Source organism: Taudactylus pleione, unplaced genomic scaffold (assembly GCF_031769625.1).
Source record: "Taudactylus pleione unplaced genomic scaffold, aTauple2 ptg000242l, whole genome shotgun sequence".
NCBI lineage: Eukaryota > Metazoa > Chordata > Amphibia > Anura > Myobatrachidae > Taudactylus > Taudactylus pleione.
Window position 1 is genome coordinate 6,794,476 of NW_028284644.1, and position 22,950 is coordinate 6,817,425.

Here is a 22,950-nt window from a genome sequence, read left to right on the forward strand (position 1 = left end):
ATCAAATGCTGTTATTTGATGTAGTCTGAATCTTATCAGTTTTACAATATCTTATCTGTATTCCACTGGAAGAGCTAGAGCAAATATCTTGGTATTTTTACTAACCAGTGGACTAAAAACGCTATGGGATGTTCTATTCCAAAACCTAATTTGCCTGAGCTTTTCCTAAACCACCATCTACCATCCCAGTCCGAGGAGTAAATGTAATAGCGTGTGGGTTCCCAGCAATGGAATGGGTATGTAATGCCAGCTGTCTGGATGCCTCCTGTCAGAATACTGACAGCACCATCCCGATTGGCGGTATCCCGACAGCGGTCGGTAAATATACTTACCCTTCCCCCTCCCTCTTGTAGCCTACCCCTCCCCACCCCTCAGCCTATCCCTCCCACTTAGTGCCTAAACCTAACCCCCCCTTCGTGCCTAAACCTAGCCCTCCCTCATTATTGCCTAAGCCTAATCCTGCCCACCAGTGGTGTCTAACCCTAACCTCCCTTCCCCCCCAAAACCTAACTCCCCTATGCTCCCTAAACCTAACCCTACCCACCCCCCACGGCTAACGCTAAGGGCACCCCAGGCTTACCTCTTTCGGGCTTGCGGCTTTTGGCATTCCGGCGTCAGGCTTAAGATAGGCGTCGACGCCTATCTTAAGTCCCTTGTCAGGATTCGATTGAGACCGGCGGCATCGCTTAAAAAGTCACACTCGCCTGCCATTTTTCTGAGAACACGCTTATTTTTTTTAAACGCAACCCTCCTTCCCTCTAAGCTAGACTAGCCATAGCGCTTGTGCCTAGGCTGGTATTGAAAACATTTTTGGAAAAAATGCATGGGGTACTCCCGATTTTTCTAATAAAAGCGCTAGGATTCTACAGCCAATCATAGAGGGTGATAGCCCTAAACAGTTGGCACTAGTGCTGGTTTCCCAAGGAGAGTGGGGCCTGCAAAAAAAAAAAAAAGTGCAGTACCCTACCCCTGAGTGCGACCAGCCCTTGTGCCAATATCACTAGGGCTCTCCTCTGTACTCCAGTGGCAGTGGGTATGGTAAGGAAAATTTTATAATAAATATTGTTGTTCTGCAGGTGGACTATAGGCCCCAGGAAGCCTGCCCGGCTAAATTATATCATCCAGGTTGAGGATCTCTCTAAATGACTTGATCTACAACAAGTATAATTATTATTGTTGATTTTTACAGCACCATAGTGACTCACTATGATGGACAGTGGGGAATACATTCTGACAATACTCCATATATACGTACAGAAGCTATGAGATAACTCATTTAAGGCTATTAATATATTGGATCAATTCACATATATTGATTTTGGATCAATTCATAATTAAATGGATGACCCTGTATGTTTCTTGCCCTTAGATAATGGAAGCATGTAGTTAAGGGGCACAGATTTCTATGCAAGGGTTAATTCTAACATCCATCTCATTTACTGACAATACCTTTTGGTGTAAAATATAGACTAAACCATATTGACTAATCAGAAACTTTTTTAGCGTATAAACTAGATAAAGACTAATTGATTATTAGTGCCTTGGGCCCCACGCAAATGTTGCAGCTAAATGATATGTTGTGACTGGTATCTCTGTGTGCAGTGACCAGCAGTTCTGTGATTGCATAGACTGAGAGAAATGACTGTGCTATAGCACAATAGAGAGCCACGCTTATGTCCTTCTATGTGACACATATTGAGTTGTACAATAGGAGAACAAAACTTTGAATGGGTGCAATACGGCCTGATACAGTGTTGGACATAAGTCAGGTGTACATTTCTCAAAGGAAGATTGCCCAGACAATAAATGTGCATATTTGTCCATGCAGTGGGGTATACATCTTGACATGTGCCTGCATCTATGACTCTAGCTTATACGCTTGGATTACTATGTACCATCATCATTGTGCACTAGCACCTGCCGTATTTAGGTGCAAAAGCTACTCCTCCAACATAGGGTATATTTTGCTTTTGTCCAGGTATGAACCTGCGCAAGAGCTCCCCACTACAAGCCAGTTCCCCTCTACGGTTATAGTGTAGAAGCGATTTAAATGCTTATGACTTTAAATTGTCCGTATTTGCGTACACTCATTTTCTGAGCATGCACACTGCAAATTCAAGGTGCAATCTGCATCTGCCCCAAAGTGAATACATGACAAAAATAATTTGGGCACATTTTGTTGGAAGCTGTATTTTCTATATTGAGTTTGACAACAGAGAGCCTGCATTCACCTTGCAAAGCGTTCGCTATTCTCATATCCTATCCTATTTCAATATAATATTTTTTTTTCATTATTACAAAGAAACATAATTTAGCTTGACGCATTCAGTTCCATCTCATCGAATGTTCTTTAGGCTGAACATATTGGGTGGAATTCAATTCAAAGCGAATTGAATAGCGCCGGGAAGGAGCGCCCGGAGCTATTCAATTCAGCGCACTGTTATGTCGGAGAATGCATGTTCTCACGCCTTAAACATGATGTTTAGTCGTGAGAACCGGTATTCTCCGACATAAGTGCCTGGTGTGATGCTGTTTCCACTGCGCTAAGGGCAGAAAACGGCATCGCGCCAGCAGTTTTGTCGGATTTCTGCTCGCACCCCAGGAGGGGTGCAAGAAGAAATCCTTTAGTCGGGTTTACCAGCGCGATATAATGAATAGCTCCGCCCAATGGACATTGAATTCCACCCAGTGGACATTCTCTTTGCAAGCACATTTGTCAGTGTATGTCAATGCCTTTGCTGATCAAACATTTTATGAGAACCCTTTCTGGAGTAGTTATCATTTAGCAATTACAATAGGACTGCAGTATAAATAAGCCAACATTTGTTTTCTGCAGTACTGTATTTATTTAATACAAACAGCACCCTCTTGTGGCCCTAACTGGAAATAAATGGGATAAGAAATAACACGAGCGTAATACAACGGTGTTGTAAATAGATGTTTATATGAAGCAGAATCCAGTTTATTATAAAACTAAATATGTGATTTAATCAAAAAAATTAAGCAAGAGCTTAACAGTGTTGGACATCTGCGAAGTGCGTGCAGTCATTTGCTCCCCAATTAGAGAGTGGGAATTCTCTATGAAAAGATGCCCATTAGTAAAGGTTCTATGCTCAGAGCATACACTAAGGTGGGTTGGTATCAATATACGGGGCTCTGCTTTCTCTGCAGTGGAATATGGGATTTAGAAGTGTTAATTTAATTAAAAAAATTATAGCACATAAAAGCCATGATTACAGATCCATGTGCTATATATGATCAGTAAGTGTAACGGACTATGGGTGGGTACACATTAGGACGACCGGCAATCGTGCTGATCACAGATTGCCGGTAGACACTAGACGATTTAATGAACTACAAACCGATACCTTGTTCCGTCCTTCATTAAAATGCACTGCCGCATACAAGATATCATTTGATTGACCGTGCAGCATGGTCAAACGATCTTGTATGTCGTCCGTGGGTGCGTGTAACTGTGCGTACACACTTGACGATGTAGATGATTTATCATTCCAATACGGAAAATTGTCCCAATATCGTTCTAGTGTGTACCCACCCTATGGAGGTAGAGGGTTAGTCAAGTGGACATACAGTGCATCCGGAAAGTATTCACAACGCTTCACTTTTTACACAGTTTGTTATGTTACAGCCGTATTCCAAAATGGAATAAATTTATTTTTGTCCTCAAAATTCTACACACAATACCCCATAATGACAACGTGTAAAATGTTTTTTTGAGATTCTTCGAAATGTAATAATAAAAAAAAAAAAAAAAGAACTAAGAAATCACATGTACATAAGTATTCACCTTTGCTCAATACTTTGTTGATGCACCTTTGGCAGCAATTACAGCCTCAAGTCTTTTTGAATATGATGCCACAAGCTTGGCACACCTATATTTGGGCAGTTTCACCCATTCCTCTTTGCAGCACCTCTCAAGCTCCATCAGGCTAGATGGGAAGCGTCGGTGCACAGCCATTTTCAGATCTCTCCAGAGATGTTCAATCGGATTCAAGTCTGAGCTCTGGCTGGGCCACTCAAGGACATTCACAGAGTTGGACTAAAGCCACTACTTTGATATCTTGGCTGTGTGCTTAGGGTCGTTGTCCTGCTGAAGGATGAACCGTTGTCCAAGTGCCTGGTTTGCTCCAAACATAACGCCTGGAATTCACGGCAAAGAGTTCAATCTTTGTCTCCTCAGACCAGAGAGTCCTTCAGATGCATTTTGACAAACTCCAGGTGGGCTGCCATGTTCTTTTTACTAAGGAGTGGCTTCCGTCTGGCCACTCTACCATACAGCCCTGATTGGTGGATTGCTGCATAGATGGTTGTACTTCTGGAAGGTTCTCCTCTCTCCACAGAGGAATGCTGTAGCTCTGACAGTGACCATCGGGTTCTTTGTCACCTCTCTGACTAGGGCCCTTCTCCCCCGATCGCTCAGTTTAGACGGCCGGCCAACTCTAGGAAGAGTCCTGGTGGTTCTGAACGTCTTCCATTTATGGATGATGGAGGCCACTGTGCTCATTGGGACCTTCAAGGCAACAGATATTTTTCTGTACCCTTCCCCAGATTTGTGCCTTGAAACAATCCTGTCTCTGAGGTCTACAGACAATTCCTTGGATTTCATGCTTGGTTTGTGCTCTGACATGCACTGTCAAGTGTGGGACCTTATATAGACAGGTGTATACCTTTCAAAATCATGTCTAAAAATCTGAATTTACCACAGGTAGACTCCAATTAAGCTGTAGGAACATCTCAAGGATGATCAGTGGAAACAGGATGAACCTGAGCTCAATTTTGAGCTTGTGATTTCTTAGTGTTTTTTTTTTTATTAAATTTGCAAATATCTCAAAAAAACTTTTTACACGTTGTCATTATGGGGCATTGTGTGTAGAATTTTGAGGACAAAAATGAATTTATTCCATTTTGGAATAAGGCTAACACATAACAAAATGTGGAAAAAGTGAAGCATTGTGAATACTTTCCGGATGCACTGTATTGGCTGAAGTGGTTATAATCAGATAAAAAGGGATACAAAAAAGCATAAGCTGTAATCATGAAAGTTATGTAGTAGACAGTTCTTACAAAAAAAAAAAAAAGTTTTCACTTTAACACATTGTAACTTAAGCATAGTGACACAAGATTTTCCTATATGTTATAATCCTTTCACACTTCATTGTACAATCTCAAGGAGGTTTTTCTCTATTTTATTCTAGATAGCCCCAGTTTCATAAAGGTAAACTGCCGAGTGTGATAGCATGCTCAAATAGCCCACACAACTTGGCCAGTAAAAACTTTGTAACAATTATATTAGTAAGCAACAAGCTTAAGAGGAGCTGTACAATAAAAGTCAAGGTTTTAATAAAACAGAGCCCTGCAGCATTTATCACAGTGTTTCGCAGTCCTCCCTGTTTTCAGCAAGCCATGTGTGAATGAATCTAGCTGAGGCAGTAATGTGCTCACACAAACAAATCCTTAAAACATGACTTGTTGGAGACATGGGCGGAGAGTTGAGTTATAATATATAGACAGTGTTTCAAATCCACAGGTTCTACTATTGCAAGCATATCCTTCATATGCGCTGGGACAATCTGAAAACACAGCAAACTACTTGGCTTCGCGAATGGACTTGGTACACACTCATGCAGGCTGCCCAAAACCTGAATGCCTTAAAGAAAATGTTTGAGAGAACTTCTCATATGTCAATGGATAGGTTGTCCTGAGTGTTTAGCAGAATCCTGCAGTCCAGTAGAAGCATTAAGGCACCATGGTGATCCCAGCAGTTACACAATTGAAGCCTGGACCTCACATAATCAATTGGTGAAATATAAAAGTGGTTACAAAAACAACAATTAAGGCTGTGGAGGCAGTTGCTGATGTTCTCCTTCTGGTATTGCTGCATAAATACAATGGAGATGGAGGCCTCAGGTTATGTTCTGAGCACTTGATGGACAAGGCAAAGACTATACATGTGCATACAGAGTCAATGAGTGCACTCCCTTAATTACAGATACAGTATAAAACATAACAGTGCTCACTAAACTAAACACACTCCACTCAGAATTGCCAACAATCATTAATTTAAAAGTTACAAAGTCATGCTTACAATATATAAATGTTCACTGCTACACCCATTCTCTCCAACATCCATACTCACAGTGTCACTCGGGACTCACTCCGTACACACACATGAAGGCACTTCTGTTTTTTTTGGCAAATTATCCTCTTAGTGTATGTCCCAGAGGAATTAATGGCAGTGACTGAGCTGTGCTATTCATACACAGCAATGAGATTATTGATCCTTGTTGGTATACAGTAACTGGGTACTTGTGGTGTAGATAGTCTGATAATTGCATGAAGAAGTGGAATAGAAGCTTTCTGAATGTTTTGAACCATGCTCCCTCCACTGAGGAGATTCTTTCAATAAAAGCATTTATGCATGCTTACCTGTAGGTACTATACAGTCTGAATAGAATTGCATATGCCAGTGAATACATTTTGTTAGTCATATGCATCTGTTTAAACTGTCCCATAAATAAGGCAAAGTGATTCCAGGCTCCATGTCTTGAGTGAAATCATACTCCTGGTACCCTACTGGGTAACACAGAGGTCAAAACCCCTATATAGTCCATGATGTCACAGGCCATCTACCTCATCGATGCTGAAGCTGCTTCGTCGACTGCTGGCCTTAGAGGTGCCAGGGGAAAGGGTTGACATAAGTGGGTCACAAGCCATTATAGGATCAGAAGTTAGCATGGTGTCCTCCATTAGCATGAGGTCTAACTCTGTCCTAGAAAGAGCAGGAAAAGAAGTGTCTGTGCAGGCACTGGTCTGGTAACTAAGCCCTGCAGGGAAGTCCATCTGTTGCTGCTGGTATGGTGCTTGCTGTTGCTGGACACCTGGGATGGCATCTGTCTCCTGACTGATGGGATCTGCTGGGCTCAAACCTTGAGGGGAGAGACCATGTGCCTGTGCCTGCAATTCCAGCTCCTGAAACACAAATGTGAGCTATTAGCCAACGAGAGACAAATTCAGCTGATTCCCAAATAGAACATGCATCATTTGCAAAGATGCTATGATGGCCAAATTCTGAAGGTATACACGTATCAGCAAATTGATACATATACACTAAGTGACAATTTTATTAGGTACAACTGTGAACTTGCTCTTTAATGCAAAAACTGTATCAGTCAATCATGTTACAGCAACTAAATGTATAATAGTATAGTAAAGAGGTTCAGGCCAAACACCAGACTGGGGTAAAAATGTGATCTAAGTGGCAGTGACTGTGAAATGATTGTTGGCGCCAGACAGGGTGATTTGAGTATCTCAGAGACTGCTGATGTCCTGGGATTTTCATGTACAACAGTTTGTAAAATTTACAAAGAATGGTGAGAAAAACAAAAACATCAAGTAACCCATAATGAAAATGCCTTTTACTGAGAGAGGTCAGAGGAGATTGGCCACAGATGACAGGAAAGAGACATTAACGCAAACAAAGGTGGTACAACAGTGGTATGCATAAGAGCATCTCTGAAAGCAAAGCATGTCAAACCTTGAAGTGGATGGGCTACAGCAACCTAAGACCACACTGTGGGCACATAGCCTGCCAACTTTTGCAATCTGTGCATAAGTCGCAGTGTGCGTGCGCAAACCAGTCCATGCGATCGCTGAGCGATCGCCCCTTGTACACAGACGCTTCGCCAGCATGAGTGACAGGACGTGCCGTTTGTGGGTGGTGACAGGGGGTGGTCGATGGAAACGGGAGTGTGGTGGTGCGAACGCAGGGGTGTGTGCGTCTGAACGCCATTTCAAGGGCATGCATAATTAAGACGCAGTGTCATCAAACACATCAGATGGCTGTTTACACACTGCTCCATTCGCAGTGCTTGCGGTAAGGTATGGTCAGCCACAAGTGCTGCGTATGGGTCACATGTTACTCAATGTTACCGATTGTTTAATACACTTCCTGGAGATGACGTATGTTAAGAAGGGAAAGTGGGCGTTTTGTGTCAGGCTGGTGGCCGTTCAATACATACCGCAATCGCACGCCAAGACATAGTGGGCGTGCTAATGTCTTGCTGTGAGATTGCGGGATTTGCATACTTTGGCAGCTGATGGCTGCGTGCGAACGCATCTAGCGAGCGGGTATGAATCGGGCCCTGTGTTCCATTCCTGTCAGTGAAGAATAGATAACTGAGACTACAGTGGGCACAGACATAAGAAAACTGGACAGCTGAATATTGGAAAAACATCTGGTCTGACAAATAACAATATGCAGATGGTAGTGTGAGAATCTGGTGTAAACAACATGTATCCATCCTGTCTTGTGTAAAGGGCTGTTGGCAGTGGTGTAACGGTGTGGGGAACGTTATTACCAACTGTAAGTGCTGAGAAATATGTGTGCGCTATAAAAATAACTGATAATAAACATATATTGCATCCCCTTATAGCCACCGTCTACCCATCTTCTAATAGCTACTTCCAGTAGGATTACACACCATGCCACAAAGTACATGCCATCTCAAGCTGGTTCCATGTAGAGCACATTTGGGATGTGGTAGAAATGGTGATTTGCTGTATGAATGTGCCCTCAAAATATCTGCATAAACTGTATGATTGTATCCTCCAAATCTAAAGAATGTTTCCAGCACCTTGCTGAATCCATACCGTGAAGAATTAAGACTGTCATAAGGCAAAGGGTGGTCCTATCCAGTACTAGAACGGTGTACCTAATAGATTGGCTACTAAGTGTAAGCCATCCTGCTGGGAATGTGTATGTAATGCCGGCTGTCAGGATGCCTCCTGTCAGAATACCGTCAGCGGCATCCCGATGGTTGGTATCCCCTCTTCTTGTAGCCTTACCCTAACCATCCCCCTTCCCACCCTAACCCTCCATTCTTGTAGCCTATCCATATCCCTCCCCACCCCGCACCTTAACCCTCCCAGATAGTGCCCAAACCTAACCCCCCCCCATCATGCCTAAACCTAACCCTCCACCCTTAGTGCCTAACCCTAACCCCCCCCCCAGGGGTGCCTAACCCCCAAAGCCTAACCCTAACCCCGCAACGTTCCCTAAACCTAACCCTCCACCCGCGGCTAATGCTAAGGGCGCCCAGGACTTACCACATTCGGGCTGGTGTCCTTCGGTGTTCCGGCATTGAGATTAAGATAGGTGTCAGTATTTTGGCGCCTATCTTAAGTCCCTTGTCAGGATTTGGATATTGGTATTCAGACTGGTGGCATCTCAGCTGCCAGTCTCATAACTACATCCCATCCTGCTGTAGACCTTCTGAAACATGCAATAATTGATAAGTAGTGTGGTCACCTGGATCCGAAGCCAGAGCTGCTTATTAGCCTGTTCCAAATGTTTGGAGTGGTTCTCTAGTTCTCGGCTCCGCTGTTGCTCTTTCTGCATGTGCTTGATATAATCCACAGATGCCCTCAGGATTGTGCCTTTATTCCAACGTGTATCACTGCTGTTAAAAACAGGGAAAGTGCTTAATTACTTTCTAGATGTTGGTTACCAGAGCAAAGGGGTAGATTTGTCAGAGCTTGGAGAGAGATAAAGTACTAACCAATCAGCTTCTAACTGCCATGTTACAGGTTACGTTTTGAAAATGACAGGAACTGATTGGTTGGTACTTTATTTCTCTCGAAGCTTTGATAAATCTTCCTCATAGTGCTCATTCTGCTAAAAAGTAGAATGTGGCTCCACGTTATAGTGCTGTAACTAAAGACCCTTTTCCCCAGATGCAATAGTCAGGGCACATCCACCCACACCTAATAACTTCCTGTAAAAGTACCAGACACATCCCACCTACTGTATCTTGATCAGAGTCATTTATCTGATTTCTTTTTTAGGCATGTCTACCCTCTTGTCATGTTCCCCCTTCTGTCTTTTATTGGCTACCACTTCCCTACATCTACATTCCTTCCTGCCAGTAGATCTCATGGCCTGATACAAGCTCTGTGTAATATTATAATGATTGACACTGTTTTTAATAGAACACACACACACATAAAAACACTTCACAACTTATGTCCTATGACTAACCTGTGCCCATGTATAACAAACATGAGGAATGAAAAAAATATCTACTTGTGGCCTTTCACACTGGTGTGTGATCTGTTGCATTTCAAATGGATCATACACAGAACAAGTGTGCAAAGAAACAGTGGCATGCAGATTGCTACGCAATGCGCTTTGGGGAGATGGACATGGAGTAATACCGTGCAGGCACCATTTTTCTCAGTAAGGTCTGTGATCTGGTTCCCCACATCACAGTCTGTACAGAAAAAGCATATTGCAAAGGGATACACATACTGAATATTCTTCTACGCAACAAAAACCATTATGAAATAACCTTAACGGTCTCCTTACTGTACGTATCCACAGCCAGTCAATTTGGAATGTAGAATATTGCCAGATACTAAATTATTGCAGGAGCCCGGCAACCTTATATGAAGAAAATATGAGATATGGTAAGAACTTACAAATTGTTATCTCTATTTCTACGAAGTCCATAGGGTTCCACAGGATACCTTGGGGTATAGGTGTGACGTCAGTCGCAGGGCACCAAAGAGTTAAGCTTTCAGCCTCCCAGGATGCACTAGGTCCCTCTCCTATACCCCGCCCCCGGGCCAAGGCACCTCAGTTAGTTACCAAGCCATAGGCCGGAGGAGGAGAAGGAAGAGAGAGAACAAAGATCTAGACACATACAAGAATCACATTCTCACCAGAGGGAGACGGAAAACCGGTGACCAGAGCAAAGCCCATCTGCAGCACAGGCGCGACATGGCGGGAGTCCTGTGGAACCCTATGGACTTCGTAGAAATAGAGATAACAAGGGTAAGTTCTTACCATATCTCATATTTTCTACTTCAGGGTCCATAGGGTATCCACAGGATACCTTGGGGATGTCCCAAAGCAGTATCCTTTAAGGGTGGGGACGCTCCTGTGCAGAAAGGAGAATCCGCCGCCCGAAGGAAGCATCCTGAGAGGCGAAGGTGTCAAACCCGTAATACCTCACGAAGGTATGGACAGAAGACCACGTAGCAGCCTTGCAGATCTGAACTGCCGAGGCACCACGTCGAACTGCCCACGAAGGACCCACAGACCTAGTGGAATGAGCCTTCAGAGAAGGAGGGACCGGTAGGCCTTCATGAAGATAAGCTTCAGAAATAGCCATACGGATCCAGGCTGCCAAAGTTTGCTTTGAAGCAGGCCAACCCTTTTTACGGAAGCCATAGAGGAAAAACAAAGCGTCCGACTTCCTAAACGAAGAAGTGCGGTCCACATAAGTCCTTAAGGCCCGCACAACATCCAAAGAGGCCTCACCCACGGAAAGACCCGGTGAGTTAAAGGCCGGAACAACTATTTCCTCGTTAACATGAAACTGGGAAACAACTTTGGGAAGAAACTCGGGCCGAGTGCGGAGCACTGCCCTGTTTCCATGAAAAACCAAGAAAAGGGGTCTACAAGAAAGAGCCCCTAACTCAGAAACACGTCTGGCCGAAGCAATGGCCAGAAGGAAAACAGTCTTAGCTGTTAGCCATTTAATATCCACTGAGCCCAGTTGTTCAAACGGCGGTCCTTGGAGAGCCCTCAGGACCACAGCCAAATCCCACGGCGCCACAGGTGGAACAAAGGGCGGCTGAATACGGAGAACACCTTGCATAAAGGTGCGCACATCCGGGATTGTAGCAATCCTACGGTGAAACCAAACAGATAGGGCCGAAACCTGTACCTTCAAAGAAGCAAGGCGAAGCCCATGATCTAGTCCCGCTTGCAGGAAGGCGAGAATCCGAGACAGACGAAACTCCCGCGGTGCATAACCTCTCGGTTGACACCACTGGAAGAACGTATGCCACACGCGATGGTATATCCTCGCGGAAGACGGTTTCCGAGCTCGTAACATGGTACGCACCACAGAGCTGGAAAACCCCCGGGACCTCAGCATGGCCGTCTCAACAGCCACGCCGTCAAAGACAGCCGAGTCAGGTCCGGGTGAAGGCAAGGACCCTGAGACAGAAGGTCCGGTCGTAGCGGCAACCGCAGAGGACTGTCCACGGACAGACCCTGAAGGTCTGAGAACCAGTGCCGTCTGGGCCACGCGGGAGCTATCAACAGGAGCATCCCTCCTTCCTGTTTGAATTTCCGGATTACCCGTGGAAGAAGGGAGACCGGAGGGAACAGGTATGCGAACCGGAACGTCCACCGGACGGACAGAGCATCCACCAGAGACGCCCCTTCGTCTCTTGTGCGAGACCCGTACACCGGCAACTTGTTGTTGTGCCGGGACGCCATGAGGTCGATTTCTGGAAGACCCCACCTGTCCACCAGTAGTTGAAAAACGTCCGGGTGCAGGGACCATTCCCCTGGATGAACGTCCTGGCGACTTACAAAGTCCGCCTCCCAATTTAACACTCCCGGGATGAAGACCGCTGATATGGCCGGAAGATTGCGCTCCGCCCAAACCAGGATCCGAGAGACCTCTACGAGAGCCGCCCGACTGCGAGTTCCTCCTTGCCTGTTTATGTAGGCCACGGTGGTAGCGTTGTCCGACTGGACCTGCACCGGGTGACCCTGGAGAAACCGCTGTGCCTGCAGGAGAGCATTGAAGACCGCACGGAGTTCCAAGATATTTATTGGAAGCTCCTCTTCTGTCGGCGTCCACCTGCCCTGGAACAAGTGTGGACCCGAAACTGCTCCCCAGCCCCGAAGACTGGCGTCCGTTGTCAACAGGACCCAATTTGGAACCCAGAACGGACGTCCCTTGTTGAGGTGGGTCGTCTTTAACCACCACGCAAAGGACAGGCGAACCTCCGGGGTGAGCACAATCATCTGGAACTTCAGAGACTGAGGCAGCCCGTTCCACTTGGACAGGATCAGGTGCTGCAGAGGTCTGGAGTGAAACTGGGCGTATTCCGCCATGTCGAACACCGACACCATGGAGCCCGGTAACCTCATCGCCGAGTGTAAGGACACCCGGCGGCTGTGCAGACAACTGCGCACCCTTGACTGTAAAGCAGAGATCTTGTCCTCCGTCACGAAGATCCTTTGCTGTCCAATAAGGCTCCAAGATGCAGAATCCTCTGAGACGGGATTAGAGTGGACTTCTGCCAGTTGATTAGCCAGCCGTGCCATTGCAGCAGTGCAATGGTCAGGTCCAAGTGGTGTAACAGGAGCTCTGGAGATCCTGCCACCAATAACAGGTCGTCCAAGTACGGCAACATGCGGACTCCTTGCAGCCGCAGAGAAGCCGCCATGACCGCCATCACCTTGGTGAAAACACGTGGTGCTGTCGCCAGGCCAAAAGGTAACGCCCGAAACTGGAAGTGGTCGCTGCGGATTGCAAACCGAAGGAACTCTTGATGGCGCAAAAGAATAGGGACATGCAGGTAAGCGTCCTGTATGTCCAATGACACCATGTAGTCCCCAGGTTCCAGCACCAGAATGATGGACCGTAGGGTCTCCATCCGAAACTTCGGGACCCGCAAAGACTTGTTGAGTGCTTTGAGGTTGAGAATCGGACGATATGACCCATTGGGTTTCTGTACCAAAAATAGATTTGAATAGAAACCCTGGCCCCTCTGGGAGAATGGAACAGGCACTATAACTCCAGCCTGGAGCATAGTGTGCAATACCTTCCGCAGCTCCGTAGCCTTGTTCCGGTCTGATGGTAGACCCGTGGTGAAGAATCGAGCCGGGGGTCTGTGCCGGGAGGAGAGGGCGTACCCGTGGGAGACCACCTCCAGAACCCAAGTGTCTGTCGTAGTGAACGACCAACACCGGGAGAACTGCAGCAGGCGGCCTCTCACCCTGGGATCCCCCAAAGGGAGGCCCGGACCGTCAGGCCGTAGGCTTGTCATCTGGCTTGGGGGCCGGACGTCTGGTACTCCATGCCTGTTTCCGGGGCTTGACCGATTTCTTAGGGCCAGCCTGTCGAGGAAACGACTGTGGTTTGGGCCTGCCCTGGGCCCTAGATGACCGAAAGGACGATGGTCCAGAACCAGAAGGAGCAGCGGCCGACGGGAGACAAGCAGATTTGGCTGCCGCCAGCGTGGCCACAACAGTCTTATCCAGATCCGGACCGAAGAGAACTTCTCCGGTAAACGGCAACGCTTCCAGACCTTTCTTGGAATCTGCGTCCGCCTTCCAGGATCGCAGCCACAAGGTGCGACGAGCAGCTACCGCTGCTGAAGAAATTCTAGACACCAGAGTACTAATGTCTAGAGCCGCCTCGTTGATGTAGGTGGCCGAATCACGGAGATTGCCAATCAACTCCGCCTGTTCGGCCGGACAGTCGGATTCAAAAGAAGCCTCTAATGAATCCGCCCAGCGCTCCATCGCTCTGGCAACCCAGCAAATGGCCATAGCCGGCCGTGCTGCCCCCCCTGCAAGGGAATAAGCGGACTTCAGGCAGATTTCTACCTTGCGGTCCGTAGCATCCTTAAGGGAGGACATGGATGGCATCGGCAATGTGGCACTACGGACAAGACGGGTCACGTGAGAATCCACCTGTGGAGGGGATTCCCACTTAGCAAAATAATTATCCGCGAACGGATAAGCCACCGCCAGGCGTCTCTGCGGCTGGTATCTTTTGCCAGGTTGTTTCCACGCCTCCTCTAAATGGTCCACCAACTGACCCGAAAGAGGAAAGACTGTGGCATCGCCCTTCACATCTTTGAAAAAGGCATACTTAGATTTAGCCGCTGGGGGAACTTCGTCCTCAATCACCAAGGCTGTGCGGACCGCCCGAATAAGTCCAGGAATATATACTTTGGACTTAGCATCAGCGTCCTTAGTATGGAGAGGTTCCTGATCGTAAGGATCCAGAATCTCCCCATCATCAGACGTCCCTTCGTCATCCTCATAAGGAGCGGACAGAGACGCCACCGGCCTTTTATGAGGCCGCATCACAGACTCCCCTTGCAACACATCCGACAAGTGCTGTACAGAACTCGTCAGGGAGTTAACCCACGCTGGCTCCTGAGAACCCGGGAGCGGGGAAATAGGGAGACTGTGGGGTACCACCAATTGTCGTGGGAACCCCTGCATGGGTGACGACACCTCAGACTGCTGGGACAAACCCATCGGAGTAAACGCGGGCTGCGGAGCTAACTGGCCCACTAAAGCTGTTAACGCCTGAGCGAAACAAGCCCAGGGCGGCTCCTGTACCGGTGCTGTAACCGTAATAGGCCGCGCCATGGACAAACACTGCCGGCAAAGGCCCTCCGCGCTACCCTCCACCTCCGCTAACGGTACTTTGCACATGGTACACTGTAGCCGGAGGGGAAAATCACTTTCAGACATGATGGCACCACGTATGTGACCTCTCTCACCAATTAAGTATTAAATAGGCGAGAGTCCACCCTGCAGCACCGCACCGCAAGGGCTTTAGCAGAAAGAACAGGGACAGTAATAAAGCTGACAGTTTTGAGAAGATAAAGTTACAGGCAGCAGCGCTAGCACAGTCACATACAATGCAGAGAAATAACAATTCCTGCACTAACAGCGCTGATCACTCAACTACACAGACACAGGGCCTGGTAGGACACAGCGCTGCATACACAGATGTGAGCCACAGCGGAGGAGAGGTATGCGGGGGGACCCAGACCACGATGCTTCCTTCCAGGCTTCCAGCAGCGTTCACCATGCGTTGCAGAGAAGATGGCCGCCGAGGAGCAGAGAGAAGCTGGCCTGGGGGAGGAGCGCTGACACAGGACCAGTCAGCACAGTGCAGAGAGGGCTGTGTGCAGCGGGGGAGGCGCCGGCTGTGAGACAGGGAAGGCGCGCTCCCCTGGCATGCATTTAACCCCTGGGACGCCGCAGCGCTACCACTCTGCTGCGGTCCGCTGTCCCAGGGGGTAGTGGAAAGCGCAGGTTCAGTACCTGGCTCCACGCTGCAGCCAGTCCCCAGGGAGCCCCCTGCCTGGGGACTTAGGACCATGTGACCAGCGGGGACCCACCGCGGGACTCCGCTGCTTACCTTTGTCCCCCTTGGATCCGGCCATGGTCCGGAACATCTGGGGTCACCGCTAGCTGTGACCCCAGATGCTCACCAGCATCCCCGGATCGGTACCGGCGTTCTGGTACCGGCGGGGGTGTAGGGAAGACAGCATGGACGTCAGGACTGACTGTCCATGCTGTACATCCAGATGTGCAGCCACAGCTGCACTGAAGAAAGCTTCAGGGGCTCTTCTAGCCCCCACTCCGACAGGTGCACCCGACGCCGGCCGGGCACCAAACTAAACTGAGGTGCCTTGGCCCGGGGGCGGGGTATAGGAGGGGGACCTAGTGCATCCTGGGAGGCTGAAAGCTTAACTCTTTGGTGCCCTGCGACTGACGTCACACCTATACCCCAAGGTATCCTGTGGATACCCTATGGACCCTGAAGTAGAAAATGTTTGATACTTATTGAGGGCAGAATTTAGTTCATTGTCACGATTTAGGTTCTTTTTGGACCCCTTTGGATGTTAATGGTAATCTCAGGTAGGCCACAGCCTACCTCAGTTTATTATTAACAGCCAAGGAGGTCCAAAAAGGGTGGTGAGGTGTAACTCGCAGCCACCCCCTTTCTGATATTGGGCCCTATGAAAAACAAAATGATCAATTGTAATGTTGACAGATACAACATTGCTGTCTCTCATATGTCATAGTCAGTGTCATGTCATATTCAAGACCCACTACTTCATCAAGGCTTTCAGCTCTCATCCTAACCCGCCACTAGATGCTCCTTCCTCCCTGTCTACCCCATCTGTGTCACACCTGTTTGTCTGCCCCTCCCCTTAGAATGTAAGCTCTCACGAGCAGGGCCCTCTAACCTCTTGTGCTTCTCCTTCCTTATACTTTCATCTACTTCTTATTCCCCACTAGGGCATCTAACACTTGGTTGCTGACTCCCTGCTGCTTATTTTGAGTGTTATAATCGCTAATGCAGCAATATGTATAACCCATATTCTTGTCCTGCTTTGTATTGTACTGTAAGTCAATGGTTTCTTGTTCACTTACAGTGCCTTGCAAAAATATTCACCCCCCTTTGCATTTTTCATGTTTTGTTGCCTCACAACCTGAAATTAAAATGGATTGTTTGAAGGTGTGCATCATTTCATTCACAGAACATGCCTACAACTGTGAAGTTGTGTTTTTTTTTTATATTATGAATCAAACAACATTTAGGACAACATAACAGAAAACTTCAGCGTGCATAACTATAACTAAAGTCAGTACTTTGTCGAGCCACCTTTTGCGGCAATTACAGCTGCAAGTCGCTTTGGATAAGTCTCTATGAGCTTGCCACATCTTGCCCCTGGTATGTTTGCCCATTCCTCAAGGCAAAACTGCTCCAGCTCCTTCATGTTGGATGGTTTCCGCTTGTGAACAGCAATCTTCAAACCACTCGAGTGTTGCTTTAGCAGTGTGCTTCGGGTCATTGTCCTGCTGGAAGGTGAACCTCTGTCCCAGTCTCAAATCACAGGCAGACTGAAACAGGTTTTGCTCAAGAATATCCCTGTACTTAGCACCATCCATCTTTCCCTCAACTCGAATCAGTTTCCCAGTCCCTGCTGCTGAAAAACATACCCACAGCATGATGATGCCACCACCATGTTTCACTGTGGGGATGGTGTTCTTGGGGTGATGGGATGTGTTGGGATTGCGCCAGACATAGCGTTTTCCTTGGTGGCTGAAAAGCTAAATTTTAGTCTCATCTGACCAGAGCACCTTCCTCCATACATTTGGGGAGTCTCCCACATGCCTTTTGGCAAACTCAAATTGTGTCTTCTTATTTTTATCACTAAGTAATGGCTTTTTTCTGCCCACTCTTCCATAAAGCCCAGCTCTATGGAGTGTACGGCTTATTGTGGTCACATGCACAGATACACCAGTCTCTGCTGTGTAACTCTGCAGCTCCTTCAGGGTTACCTTTGGTCTCTGTGCTGCCTCTCTGATTAATGCCCTCCTTGCCCGGTCTGAGTTTTGGTGGGCGGCCCTCTCTTGGCAGGTTTGTTGTGGTACCATGTTCTTTCCATTTGATGATGATGGATTTGATGGTGCTCCGGGGGATCATCAAAGATTTTTATAACCCAAACCAGAATTGTACTTCTCAACAACTTTGTCCCTGACTTGTTTGGAGAGCTCCTTGGTCTTCATGGTGTGATGCCTCTTGCTTAGTGGTGTTGCAGCCTCTGGGGCCTTTCAGAAAAGGTGTGTTTATACTGACAGATCATGTGACACTTAGATTTCACACAGGTGGACTTCATTTCACTAATTATGTGATTGGTTGCACCAGAACTTTTGAGGGGCTTCATAGCAAAGGGGGTGATTACATATGCACATGCCAATTTTCAGAATTTTATTTATAAAGATTCTTTTTTATATATATTTTTCTCATTTCACTTCACCAAATTAGACTATTTTGTGCAGATCCATCACATAAAATTCAGCTTTAAAAAAATAAATAAATTACAGGTTGTAATGTAACAAAAAAGGTAAAAAGCCACGGGGGTGAATACTTTTGCAAGGCACTCTATAAGTTTATGTACTTTGTAAGGCGCTGCGGAACACTTGTGGCGCCATATTAAAAAGGATAATAATAATAATATTCTGTGTCATGCTGGAGGAAAAGAGACTACTGGTACTCAGAGTAGAAAAGCAGGTGGGACTTCTGCGATCCCATTACTGTATATCATAACTGTAACTAGCCTTTCAAAATTCATGAATACATGAGGATTGGAGCAATATGAATATAAACTGTTGTTAGCTTGACTGGTGGAAATATACTTTCAGTGTATTTCAAGTGGGTATTTGTGCTCACAGTAGGAATACATTGAAAGACCATGTCCATAATAGGAATGTCAAGTAGTATTAATATATCTATATTTTTATATGCTAGTAGCTGTTCAAAAACACCAGTCACTAATGGCAGGTTTAATACTGGTAGCGAATCATGCTTCTACCTTAGTAGTCACATGCACATTCCCCACCAGTCAGTACAATGGTTAGTCAACTACCATATGGAACACGTGTTCCCCGCATCTCTTATATTATAAGGTCATTTGCGCAGGACCAAATCTACCTTGTTTCATGTCAATGTGTTACTTATCTGTATCATGAACCTCTCCATGTATAGCACTGTGTATGTGTTGGCACTTTACAAATAACAAATATTATTATTATTATTATTATTAATAATAATAATACTAATAATAATAATAATGAGAAACTAGTATTTCTTTGCATCCACACAACAAATGGATATTTTGTTTGTTAAAGAACTTACAGGTCATTTGTTTTTGGAATCAATGTACCCAGCTCCTTTATACGATCATTGATGTTAAATCTTCTTCTTCTCTCAACTAAAAGATAAAAGAATAAATAAAAATTAAAAATGGCAAAAGCGGAGAAGACAAGAGAGGTGAGATGTATTCAAATTATTATTATTAGATGGATTTTAAAACCAACATCAATTGGATGTATTTTGCAGACACAAGCCACAGTATTTATAAATGTGCACTTTGCATACAAGCACATCCAATGTGTGATTATTTCTATGCTGAATAAACCCTTCACTCCCGAATTAACCATATGTGATGTGCCCAATTTGCTTAATGTCTAATCATCATATGCCATTTAGGAGGTATCTTTAAGTTTACTTGTTGATGATAACTGGTAGTTGTAAATATAAAATATATGTCTAAACCTTTTTTTCTGGCTGCATTTTAGACAACAACTGTAAATTATGTATCATGTACAGTGCATCCGGAAAGTATTCACAACGCTTCACTTTTTCCACATTTTGTTATGTTACAGCCTTATTCCAAAATGGAATAAATTCATTTTTGTCCTCAAAATTCTACACACAATACCCCATGACGACAATGTGTAAGAAGTTTTTTTGAGATTTTTGCAAATTTAATAAAAAAATCCACTAAGAAATCACAGGTACATAAGTATTCACGGCCTTTGCCATGAAGCTCAAAATTGAGCTCAGGTTCATCCTGTTTCCACTGATCATCCTTGAGATGTTCCTACAGCTTAGAGTCTATCTGTGGTAAATTACATTTTTTAGACATGATTTTGAAAGGCATACACCTTCCCATATAAGGTCCCACACTTGACAGTGCATGTCAGAGCACAAACCAAGCATGAAATCCAAGGAATTGTCTGTAGACCTCACAGAGACAGGATTGTCTCGAGGCACAAATGTGGGGAAGGGTACAGAAAAATATCTGTTGCCTTGAAGTTCCCAATGAGCACAGTGGCCTCCATCATCAGTTAATGGAAGAAGTTCAGAACCACCAGGACTCTTCCTAGAGTTGACCGTACAACCATCTCTGCAGTAATCCACCAATCAGGCCTGTATATTAGAGTGGCCAGATGGAAGCCTCTCCTTAGTAAAAAGAACATGGCAGCCCACCTGGAGTTTGCCAAAATGCACCTGAAGGACTCTCTGGTCTGATGAGACAAAGATTGAAATCTTTGGTGTGAATACCAGGTGTTATGTTTGGAGAAAATCAGGCACCGCTCATCACCAAGCCAATACCATCCCTACAGTGAAGCATGGTGGTGGCAGCATCATGCTGTGGGGATGTTTTTCAGCGGCAGGAACAGGGAGACTAGTCAGGATAGAGGGAAAGATGAATGCAGCAATGTACAGAGACATCCTGGATGAAAACCTGCTCCAGAGCACTCTGTACCTCAGACTGGGGCGACGGTTCATCTTTCAACAGGACAATGACCCTAAGCACACAGCCAAGATATCAAAGGAGTTGCTTCAGGACACCTCTGGGAATGTCCTTGAGAGGCCCAGCCAGAGCCCAGACTTGAATCCAATTGAACATCTCTGGAGAGAACTGAAAATGGCTGTGCACCGACGCTTCCCATCCAACCTGATGAAGCTTGAGAGGAGCTGCAAACAGGAATGGGCGAAACTGCCTCATAGGACATCATATTCAAAAAGATTTGAGGCTGTAATTGCTGCCCTAGGTGCACCAACAAAGTATTGAGCAAAGGCCGTGAATACTTATGCACGTGTGATTTCTTAGTTTTTCTATATTTTATAAAATTTTCAAAAATCGTAAAAAAACTTTTACACATTGTCATTATGGGGTATTGTGTGGACAGTTTTGAGGCCAAAAATTCATTTATTCCATTTTGGAATAAAGCTGTGTCATAACAAAATATGGAAAACGTGACGCGTTGTGAATACTTTCCTGGATACACTGTATATTAATCCTACTCTTAGGCCATTCTCACAAATGAGAATAAAGTCTAAAATGTTTATATGAAGATTAAATAGTGACTGAAGCTGGAAGTAACACTACTGACTTACTCATGTTATGTGTGTCCTTCTTTTGGCGTTCACGAACAAGTGCGCGATTCTCTGCATCTGTAAGAACACAGTGGAGTCATTACAGCACCTAAGCAGCATACATAGACAATAAGGGTAATTCATGAAGCCGCAAGAATGCGGAGCAAATGCTATTTTGTTACAATGGTACATTTGCACCCATTTACATGTGTAAGCGCATGGTTTTGCCAATGAAGAAGCAGCCACCTTGGAGTGCTCAAATTTTGGCTCTTTGTGTAAGAGCTGAATGGATGGGTTTTTTCCTTTATCAATACAAGCTATGTACTCACTATGCCCACATAGAAAAAGAATACTTTCTGTTGGGATTGAGATATTTAACTTCAAGAAATGAATATTGTACTTTAAAGGCATTCCTGAATTATCATCTGACTTTAGGATTTTTAGAAGCAACGGAGTTTGGAACTCATTGTGTGCCAAGTAGGTATACTCTACACAGGAAAGTCCAATAGTGGGCACTAGCTCATGCATGGCGACGGTTGTGCATGTGTATTACATCCCTCAGGCATAAACCTAGAAGTGATGACAACTGTATGAAGAATACCAGCTGACCTTACCGTAGGTAAGTAGGTGATGATGTACATTAATGATCGCATTATAAATGCTATCCTTAATGCATCAGGTCTAAAGTTAGTAAAATGTATATAATAGGTGATAGTGCAGCTTAACCCCTTGAGTGTGGACGATGAGTGGGACTAGTCCACCACATAAACATACAAAATGCGGTGGACGAGTCCCACTTGCCATCCACACTCAGGCAGTAAAATAAAAGACTAGGACATGGACGTCATCGTGACTACCAGGGATGACATCACAATCAGTTGTGTAGCGGGGAAGGATTATTTAATAAAAAGCTCTATTTCTCCAATCCTGGCACACAGAAATATGGGGGCACACTTGTTTGACAGAAGGGAGTCTCCTCTTTCAAACTATGTGCCTCCATAGCAGCTACTATCTAGTGATCAGTGTGACCACCAGACAGTAACCCTCTCAGCGGCAGAAAACTAAGGAAGTGCAGAGATATGGGATAACTAATTTTCAAAATGATATGCCTTGTATACGTTTAATTTAAGATAGCGAAAACTAGTAAAAAAAATAAAAATGCATTATCATTTTCAAGCACAGATTCTATTTTGAAAACCTATGTTGGATCCAGTAAGCCCTCAACCAGTAAGTGCATGTTGTGTTCCATAGACTAAACTCTCCCAATAAAGGAAAACAGGGCAAAGAAATAAAAGGCAGCAAAGACATGTTGGCATATTACCTGATAGCTCCCTTTTTATTGCTAGGTCTGCTGGGCATGAATTGCTGGTAACACCTACAACAGTATCACTTAAGTGTGAATCATCGCTGTACAGTCCCAAGTGACTACTGGAAAATGGCAGCTATATAGTAAAAGAGAATAAGAACAGAGGCTTGACAACAACAAAAAAACAACAACAACGTGTACTAGCAAGTGACTTTTACAAACAAACAAAAATACAGTACATACCGTATTTGGCATGGACAGGGCAGGTTCTGTGTACCCAAACATGTCATCTAGACTCATGATGCTATCAATGACATTATCCATCTG

At 45.4% G+C, this 22,950-nt stretch overlaps 1 protein-coding gene across 2 annotated transcripts in view; it reads right to left on the reverse strand.

Moving 5' to 3' along the window:
• Window positions 1–5,337: 5,337 nt before the first annotated feature.
• The window catches only part of TFEB (transcription factor EB), a 75,304-nt gene continuing 57,691 nt past the window's right edge, over window positions 5,338–22,950 (reverse strand). The window contains exons 4-9 of one of the 2 annotated variants that reach the window (XM_088479602.1): window positions 22,867–22,947; window positions 22,639–22,759; window positions 21,339–21,395; window positions 19,287–19,362; window positions 9,329–9,476; window positions 5,338–6,990 (exon numbers count right to left, since the gene is read on the reverse strand). In XM_088479602.1, coding sequence (XP_088335728.1) covers window positions 6,637–6,990; window positions 9,329–9,476; window positions 19,287–19,362; window positions 21,339–21,395; window positions 22,639–22,759; window positions 22,867–22,947 — 837 coding nt within the window. In that variant the 3' untranslated portion in view covers window positions 5,338–6,636. Of the gene's footprint in view, window positions 6,991–9,328; window positions 9,480–19,286; window positions 19,363–21,338; window positions 21,396–22,638; window positions 22,760–22,866; window positions 22,948–22,950 lie in introns of both variants that reach the window. The other variant, XM_088479601.1, reaches the window with a different exon arrangement.